The following is a 10,186-nucleotide window of genomic DNA, read 5'->3' as shown; positions in this document are numbered from 1 at the left end:
TGTTTTCTGCACAAGGCATGCACAGTCTGCACTGTCTATGATCGTGCAGCTCCTTTCTACTATGCACTGTGTTGTACAACTGGCAACAAAAACTGCACTGCAAGCAGTTTTCTTTTTTTATGCCACTTGCAGGCAGAGGAACAATCCACACTGACCTTATTGTAACTTATTTCTAACCGTCTAATGACTATGTAAGTCCAATATTTACTCTTTTTTTAGCTCTAGTGTGTTCTCTGCCAACTCATGAGGGAAATATCTGGCTCTTACAGTAGTTGGTAAATGCTTCACTATGTTCACAAGCTAGTCACTCATTTTGTCTATTTTCTGTGGGGTGCATACATGTTTATCATCAGAACGGCGAAAGTTAAACAGAGCAGGTACATTCAGGTCAACCAAAACTATAACCTGAAAGACACTAAAATGCTTTAGACAGCTAAGTAGGATTACTGAGTCAGGTATATCTCCAAGAGGGTTGGACTAAAAACTATATATTCCATAACAGACTGAATACTGAATACTTAATACATCGCGTAAAATATCATGTGTAACATTTTACTATTCCATTACTCAAATAAAGTTACGTATTCTAAAAAGAAGTGAAATCCAGTCCTGGATTCACTCCTATTTTGGAACTTTCTCCACTTGGGATTAAGGGTTTTTTTGGGGGCTGTGTTTGCTATTTTCATACCTTTGTACCCACAGGGTGATGCCCAAAAATGTTCCAAACACAATGAAAAGAAAAGAAAAGTGAAAGTACAGACAGAGGGCAGGTTCTGTGCAGATACAGCCACCACCACACACTTCTATTGGGTCCTACAGTCAATGGTGATTAAGATTACTTTCATCTATACATTGTTTTCTTAGAAAATCCTGCATAGTATGCCTTTAAATGGAAATTTACTTTTGGCATGTTAATTGTCCTCATGGGAATATCATGTCATGTCTGCAGTTTTTTTATGAGCTTGAAGGTTTCATGTGGTAGACTGCCAGTAAATCTTCTCAGCATAATGACAAATAGCGTGTCAACAGTACAGTAGGATGTTCTTACTTTAAGACAGCAGCTCTAAAACTGTAGCAGCAACATCTGAGCCAGTAACAACAAGCTATTCTAGCCATTTTAGAGATATCCATCTCTGTGACTTTGCCAGACTTGCTACTCCTTTAATGGCCTGTGCCTCGGCCCCCCAACTGACAAACATAAACACAAGGAGGAAAACGATACTAAAGAATCGCAATGTTGAGCTGACAAGCACAGCCTCCCATTTGTTTACATATTTCTGCCTCTATATAAGCAGCGGGGGAAGGCCAGGGGGACTTCCTATTTTGGGAAACAGCTGCTTTAAAGCAACAATGTGCACTTCATGTGTTTTTTATGCACACTGTTCATTGCACCTTATTTGTTTCATAGCACCAACATTTTATACTGTATATTCATATTTATTCTGCACTGGAATTCTATTCTACTCCTTAATACATACTCCTTCTTTAGACACTTTATTTTTCATTGTATTTTTCATTGTATTTTTATATTTTATTGCTTGAAGTATGCCTAGATTGTTGTTTTCATTTAATTGTGTTGTCATTGTCTCTGTGTGTAATGCTGCTGCTACACTGTAATTTCCCAGCTTGGGATAAATAAAGTCTGTCTGTCTGTCTGTCTGTCTGTCTGTCTGTCTATCTATCTATCTATCTCTCTATCTCTCTATCTATCTATCTATCTATCTATCTATCTATCTATCTATTTCTGTAAAGAGGTTAGCATGGTGGGAGAATGAGAAGTAATCTATTTTAGTTAAAGAGTCTGTGAGTAAACCAGCATTGTGAGGACAGAGTGGTACACAGCCACATCTAAAACATCTTTTCCAAAAGCCTTCAATCACAACAATCATCTCATTAACATATTTTGTCTTCTTCAGAGTTATGAAAATGCAGGTGGTTCAAATACACTTTGGGTGACCACCGGGTGGGCCACCAGCACTACCAGTGGGATGTGAGTGTTGTTACTTGATATTAATGAACTGAGACTGATCTCGTGAGTTTTCAGTCATTGCAAAAAGTAAGCTGAGCTCTTGATGCTGCATGTCTGATCAGTGATATTTCACAGCTGCACGTCTGCGCTCACTTCAAAGGAAGCCTAATAAAATAAAACCTTTTCTAATCCGAGACAGATTAGAGAGATAAGAGATTATTAATAGCTATGCTGCTTTCGTTTCTGCTCTCATTGCTGTGGGCTAATTTATGCTATTTTAAATAATTTATGTTTACCTCCATAACTTCCATTTACACAGTTCAGTAGAATACATAAAATCGAAAATATATCAAGAATCACAAGCAGGGGTTCTTAAAGTTCTTAAACATTATACCACCCCAGTGTATGACAATGTAATGACAACACTTTCTACATTTCTAAATTGTATGATTTGGGTATTTCAACACTGTTTTTTTAAAGGTATTTAATGTGAAGTCAAATGTTCCTTGTCAGTGTTACTATTATATATGATATATGATGTTTTTGTATTAATGTTACTGCTGCGTTGTGTATGTTGCATTTTATTGCTGTAGATGTTTTCGGTTGTGCTAATTTTAACAACTTTATACTGCTGGGTAGTTTAATCTACAGCAATGTATCATATTCTATAAGATAATCATGTTTGTAGCGATGTTGTCTTGTAAGAAACAACTTTTCATGAGAAAAACAGCCCTTTTTCCATCTTTGAGGTTTTCCAGCTCATTCAAGAGGTTTTTTAATTGTTCATTCAGCTAAATTTTCTCAACACATAAAGGAAATCTTCATCAGTGGAGTAAAAAGTACAATATTTGTCTCAGATGTGGTGGGATAGAAATAAGCTGCATACAATGGACATTTGTACTTAAACCTCTGAAGTCCAGGAGATTTTGGTTCAAATGTGTCAATTTCCTATGCATTAATTTCTGTCTGTTTAGCATCTTTCAGTCTGTCCTTACATCACATGCATGGTTCCTTTCTCTCCACAAACACTTGGCTATCAGTCTGATTTTTTCATTTTTTCAAATTATTGTACAGTATAAAGCTGCCAGGAACCCAAAATACAAACAAAAGACAGAGGTTTCTATGGAAATGTATCTTTTTAAAAAAAACAACTATTTATACACACAAAAACAGCAACAAAAAAAAAGATAATTAAAACTATAAAACAGTCTATTTGCATGTAAATTAAAAATAGTAATAGTTTTCATTGTAGAAAGAAAATGCACATTTTAAAAATGGTCTAGAAACATTAATGGCACTTTCAACTGGCTTTCTCAGCTTGTCTGTTAAATAAATAAAGTTATTACTGTAAATAAAACATGCTCAGTACATTTTCAATGAATCGATGGACTCCAGAGGGTTAAGTACAGTACTTGAATAAATGTATTCACCCACTGTTTTGGATCAGACTCTAGTTTGGAACTGATAGTGAGTCAAGATATTTACCGTGATACCCAATATACGTGTTGAGTGATCATATAAACTGCAAGAATTGGTGCCATTTGAAACTTATCTTCACGTCCTACATGGAAAAGGGGGGATATGTGTGAGAAAAGGAGTTGAAATTACTTTTCTCGAAGGTATCAGAGACAAACTTAGAGTAATCATGAAGACTAAAGACTAAAATGTTTTCGTTGGCAGACATAAGAGCATCTCCCACTCAGATGGCTGAAGGTTTGGCAGTCAACCATCTTTCTCTCCCGCTCTCTCTTTGAGCAAGTGTGTAAAAGCACATGTGTTTTCCTTATTTACTAGTGTCAGATTTGTCCCTAACCCTCAAAACGCTGATCCTGAAACTCAGCCAAGCCTGTCCTGTCTTGCTACGGTGCTGATTAGAGCCAAGCTTAAAAAGCTGATGCTGCAACGCTAAAAAAGCCTGGGCCTGGGTAAACCGAATGCGTTTTCCCTCTGACCAAATGATTCAACACTTGAATATATAACCTCTGACTGGGATGATGTCAGGTGCTGTCTGTGTGACTGAGTGCATCCAACGTTCTACGCTGCTTGGGCAACGTTGTGTCTCGGCCAGCAAATTTTTAGAAGTATGCACAAACACTTTCGCTGACCAAGTTTACAGACAACAACTGTGGGAACACGGGGGTCTTTGTAAGTCAGGAAGAGGGCACGCCTGGAACTTCAGAACTGCACAGAAAGTCACAGCTGCCTCTGTCATCGCAGCGGCCTTTAATGCAGCTGCAGCATTTTTGCCTGTAACCAAAGCTGAAACCAGACCTACACTGTCTCAGAGCTCCATGCCATAGCAGCCTCACGTCCCAGAGGACACAGCTACCCCACTTGCTGACCCCCGATGACCTCTGTCTGTCAGAGGTTCAATGTGTCGAGTGGGAAAGCCGGAGAGGGCAGCTCCAGTATCTGATGCCCTCCAGAGGTAGGATTTAAGTGAAAAGCGATAGACTGTATTAAAAGAAGTGGACGTAGCCACCGCAATGTCACCCCCTGGTTAGAGGAAGTTTTTAAGCTTCCAGGTTTACATTTTGGCCGTCGCCATCTTAGCTGATTTGGAACCAGAAGTGACCGTAAACCTGGTGGTTAACGGAGGAAGCTACGAGGTCTCATGTAGGTTTAATCGTCTTGTTAAATGTAATTTTCGGTTAACCCTCTATGATACACATTATGATCCCAGTTGGTAAGAAAATGTTTTGGGTGTGTTTTTGTCTTAAAATAGACCAAGTAAACAGAATCAAGAGATATTTTCAAAAAATATTATATATTTAGTAGTTTTTAGGGTTCGTTGCCATAAAAATACATTTTTAATTATTTAATTCAAATTTTTGTGCCATATCATGAGTAATTGGTTGGCTATTGGTATAATTAGAATCCCACCTCTCTTTTAATTCATTGCATCATAACTGGGGATGTATTGTCTTTATGTAGAAGGCTTAAAATGGGTTTGTTGCCATATGGCAACGTCATACCATAGAGGGTTAATAAACAACTTTGAGCGCTACGGTTGTATTTTGCTAGCTTCTTCCAAAGATGACGAGAAGACCCCATGTAGCGACACGACACTGTGTGACGCAGGACGCAAAACACCGTGCTGACTTATTCTAGCGTTGCAGGGCGGGTCTTGTTGTGAACTGCAGTGGGATTCACAATAACGCTACGTTACCAACTAATGCTAGTACTAGCTTGCTAGCTTGTTAATCAAGATGCTAAATGAACAGCTGACTCTTAAGAGTGTGCAACTGGACACTTAACATGACATTTTAGGGCAAGTAAAGTTGTAAAACTAACTTAACCCTTTTTTATTTTCTCTTAGGTTATCAAGTTTACTGATATACTGTATGTTTTATGTGGTAATTATGTTTGATGTTTGTTTGTGTCTTGTTTAGTTTTGATGTGTTAAGGTTCTTGTTTATTATTGTGGTTTTATTTATTTATTTGGGTTGGTTTTGTGATTATGTTGTTGTTGTGTTTTTTGTTTTGTTTTTGTTTTTCTCTTTGTGTTTGTCCATTGGTGATTTGTGTTGTGTTTTGTCTAAATTAATAAAAAAATAAAAAGTTGTACAACTAACTTTCATGAACTAAAATACACTGTGAGAGGCTCAAAGAGTTAAGAAGAAAACACACAATGTGTCGCATGACTTACGCCCTAAAGCCTACCCTGCTTTTTACTCTGATTGGACTATTATTTTCAAAATGAACATCATGTTGTGTTGAAGATAGACTTGAAACCAGCAATAGAGACCATGCAGTCATTAGGAAAATATTTACTGACGTAATAAATAAAGTGAGAAGTAGGGTCATTTTCTCTACAATCTGACTCCAGCCAGGTGAGTCGCCGCCTGCTGGCCACTAGACAGACTGCGGTTTAAGGCACTTGTATTGGCTTCTCTCTTCAGATCTGGGGGTTTCTGCTTAGGAAAGAAGCAGTCAGGCCTCAAAGGGGGCAGTAAAATTATTCAACTGGATATCCTCTTAGACTTGACCTAAAATATGACCCAAGAGTTGCTTGGCTTTTGAATCTGGCTGGTAGCCGTTTTGTGTTTGTGTTATAAAGCTTGGCTGATACAGCAAAAAGAACTTAATATGACCTCACAAACCTGGTATAACCTCAAACGTGAGGATGGATTTGATCCTAAAAGCACTCCGTCTTAAGAGAATAAGCTCCTGTCCTTTTGCTTTGAATTACAGTTGCCCTAAATTCACTTAATTTGTGCAAACACAGAAGCAGACATGGGTGTGTTTATGCCTTCCCTGCACTGAAAAACCCTGAGGATTACACTGAGCTACCTAAAGACTTGGCTCCTTTGCCAGAGATTGACAGTTAGCAGTGGTCTCTTACTCTCAGAGCACTCATTCATGACTTAATGCTCCCCAGCCCGAGAGGAAAGACGGAAATTTACAAAGGACACAACAGATTTATCCCCAAAGAAGACAGGCTTAAATCATAAATGTATATACAGTAAGAGTCTGTCAGGCTGAATAAAGCTCCCTACTCAGGTCCTGTGTGTGACTGACTGCTTTGGAAATCTTGACCCTAAACCCGACACAATCGCTGACTATAACTAAAATTGGCTGTGGGTGTATAGAGCTGTTACTCACCTCGAAGTTCTGGGGCCCGGTCGGATGGCAGAACACAATGTGAGAGCGAGCCAGGTACATGTAGGCTGTGCGGTAGGAGCTGATCTTCTGGTGACCCTGCACCAGCTTATACAGCTCCAGGCACATCAGGCCCGCCACTGCTGCTGTGGTCGTAGCTATGGCTGGGATAATCTTTCCAGCTATGCGCTTACTCTGTGAAAGGAGACAGAGGAAAGTTCACTTTTAAAAACGTTCTGTCGGTAATCAAGAGCTCAATCCATGTTTACTACTTTTTTTTTTCAAACACATTTGTGAGAAACCCTTATGTGAACTGGGTTAGATGCAGTATTGCGATCCCTGACTTAACCTCCTGAGACCCAAGCTTTTGTTTGGTATGTATTGTTAGTTTCTCCTAGATATTTTGGATTTGTAGGACCTGATAAGTACAAAAACTAAGCATTGTCTTTGAACAGGAAGTAGTTTTTGAAAAAAGCAATGGGTTAATTTTACTGTATAACACAATTAATTCACCAGTCTATAAAATGTTTTATTTCCTTTTTTTTTACACTGATTGATGTATTGTACTTTTTCAAAAGTGTGTACCACTGAGGACAACTTGTTATAGTTAAGCAGAATAGTATAAGGTCCAGAAAACCTAAAATGAAATGTCCACATATGAGGACGCAGGGTTACAGGAGGTTAAACAAAAGTAGTAATACCACACTGCATAATTACCCCACTACAAGTAAAAGTCCTGCTTTCAAAACTTAGATGATTAGTAAAAGATTTGCCAAACAAGATGCAACATGTGCACTGCAAAAAAGCCGACTTGTATTTTTTTGGCCTAAAACAGTGATTTAAGCTGGTAAAACTTGGAAATATAAATTATTGACATTTAGGGCAATAATGTAAGTTAGCACAACAAAGGAAGCCAGTTGTCTGCTCAAAAACAAGTTGGTGAGTTGTTGTTACTTATATCTTTAAGTTGGGGTTCACAACAAGGGACAATAGTTCTGCTAACTCTTATTTCTTTGTTGTGAAATGCGGGAAATCGGTGAAATTCGGTCATTAGCGAAAGCTAGCGGCTAACTGATGCTAGCGGCTAATTGATGCTAGCGCCTAACTGATGCTAGTGGCGCTGCTTGTTACAGCTACAAGAGTAGCCATTAGCGTATCAATGCTAACTCAAAATTGTGGTCGCAACATTAGCTGACATTTCATAGCGGCGTTACAATCGTGCCAATTCAGCACATTGCAGAAGTTAACAGAAGTAAGGATTAAAAGTTATTACAATGTAAAATTACAAGTTAGTACAACTTTCAGTTGAGTTGACAAAAATCTGAATTCAGAGTTGAGCAAACTAAAATAAAATTAAAATATTTAGTTTAATTGTCCAACTTAAAGTTTTATCGAAGTTTGTTGCCTTGAAATTTTGAGCTCACCCAACTTTTCTTTTTTTGCAGTGTGTAAATCTCTGTATGACTACAGAGGTAGCCCTCTATTGTGTCCCCTCAGTCAGTAGGACCCCTCCCCCCACCCTACCCCATCTGTCCTTGCCGTGCGTCTGCAGCCGCGGCAGGGTACAAGGCCTGGCTCAGGTGTCACCTCCCAGGCGACAGGTAAAGTGCTGTGATTAGTTCTGCTCCAGGAACAATAGGTGAGGAGGCTGCTCATTCGGCTTTAGGGCAGGTGTGTGCAGCACTGACTAAAAACATGACCCCAAGGCAGCGGGAGCGGTATTTTCTAGCTTTTTCTAATCTATACCGCCTCACTTCAACTTCATCCCTCTAACCAACATTACTGAAATGCACTAAATCTATGCACTACGACACTTTGCTATGTTATTAATATTATTACTATTATTATTATTACTGTTGCTGCCATTACTATTACTATATACTGTAATATACTACTACTATTATTATACTTATTTATTATTATTATTATTATTATTATTATTATTATTATTATTATTATTATTATATATTATATATCATATTATTTTACTTATAATTACTTTATTTATATTTTTCATTTTATTTTTATATTGTTTATTATTTATTATTACATATATTATATATTTTATATACTGTACTATTATTATTATTATTTTTATTATTATTATTATATACCGTCTAGTCACTATAGCATTGTTGCCATCATGTTACCAGTTTAATTACCTTCATCTTGTCAACCATCCTACCAACTGATCTGCTTTTTTAACTTCTTAAGTGTCCTAGTTCTATTCTGTGTTTTTTCTATTGTTTTTATTTATGCTACCTCAGTATTTTATTCTATTGTATTTTATTGTACTTGAATACCGGACTGCTGTGACAACCGAATTTCCCTTCAGGGATGAATAAAGTAATCTATCTATCTATCTATGTTTTGTTTTTTTTGCCATTTTGACTAAATGATGCACATAGTGAAAATGTTGACCTGGTGCCGATCGGCTGCAGGGATGTCATAGTTCTCCGCCCTCAAGTTGGAAGCAGCAACAATGTAGTCCATGTGGAAGTTACTGTCATCATCCTGCGAGACGGGATATTAAACACATATCAGTTAATTATAAAACACACTAAAGCTTGATGTACAAGATCAAAATATATAAAACTGAATCCATGCAAAGTGACACCCCAGTGATATTGTTTGGCAGCGTTGAGCTTTGAAGGCTTTGTTATTGTGTCACTTAGATCCCCCTAACACATGACTTGGTCACCAAGATGCAACATGTGCACTGCAAAAAAGCCGACTTGTATTTTTTGGCCTAAAACAGTGATTTAAGTTGGTAAAACTTGGATATATTTTTTATTGACATTTAGGGCAATAATGTAAGTTAGCACAACAAAGGAAGCCAGTTGTCTGCTCAAAAACAAGTTGGTGAGTTGTTGTTACTTATATCTTTAAGTTGGGGTTCACAACAAGGGACAATAGTTCTGATAACTCTTATTTCTTTGTTGTGAAATTCGGTCATTAGCGAAAGCTAGCGGCTAACTGATGCTAGCGGCTAACTGATGCTAGCGGCTAACTGATGCTATCGGCGCTGCTTGTAAACAGCTACAAGAATAGCCATTAGCGTATCAATGCACTGTATCAATGTATCAAACACACTAAAGCTTGATGTACAAGATCAAAATATATAAAACTGAATCCATGCAAAGTGACACCCCAGTAATATTGTTTGGCAGCGTTGAGCTTTGAAGGCTTTGTTATTGTGTCACTTAGATCCCCCTAACACATGACTTGGTCACCCCATCAGAATGCACTGGAAACCAGACTTCTGTTGTGATCGACACGGCCTGGTGAGGTCATGCCTCCGTTCTGCGGCTCTACAAAGGCTAGGGAGGCGTCTGTCACTCAGGGATGGCTTCAGGGGATATGAGGACGCTCCTAGCTGGCAACCTGATGCATCTGAATCCCTCCTACACACATTCCACCTATCCACAGCATGACCTGGGCACGTAGGGATAAAAACGAAGAGACGGGGGAGCACGGTGGTTTGGGGATCTCATTCTTATTCGAGATGACATTCAATATGTACCTGACTTACCTCATACACCTTCATTACTGCTTCTCTTGAGTCATTGAATGCTTTACAAGGACCTCAGTCAGGCTGCCTGACAGTTGTTCTCT

General features: G+C 38.3%; 1 protein-coding gene across 1 annotated transcript in view; it reads right to left on the bottom strand.

The window, feature by feature from the left end:
- Positions 1–10,186, bottom strand: part of uba7 (ubiquitin-like modifier activating enzyme 7) — a 64,216-nt gene that overhangs the window by 30,375 nt on the left and 23,655 nt on the right. The window contains exons 20-21 of the mRNA XM_059328333.1: positions 8,993–9,085; positions 6,575–6,766 (exon numbers count right to left, since the gene is read on the bottom strand). Coding sequence (XP_059184316.1) covers positions 6,575–6,766; positions 8,993–9,085 — 285 coding nt within the window. The remainder of the gene's footprint in view (positions 1–6,574; positions 6,767–8,992; positions 9,086–10,186) is intronic.

This window comes from Centropristis striata, chromosome 3 (assembly GCF_030273125.1).
Source record: "Centropristis striata isolate RG_2023a ecotype Rhode Island chromosome 3, C.striata_1.0, whole genome shotgun sequence".
In the NCBI taxonomy this organism is placed as follows: domain Eukaryota; kingdom Metazoa; phylum Chordata; class Actinopteri; order Perciformes; family Serranidae; genus Centropristis; species Centropristis striata.
The sequence above is the reverse complement of the archived record's forward strand: the minus strand, read 5'-3'. Positions and strand labels throughout refer to the sequence as shown.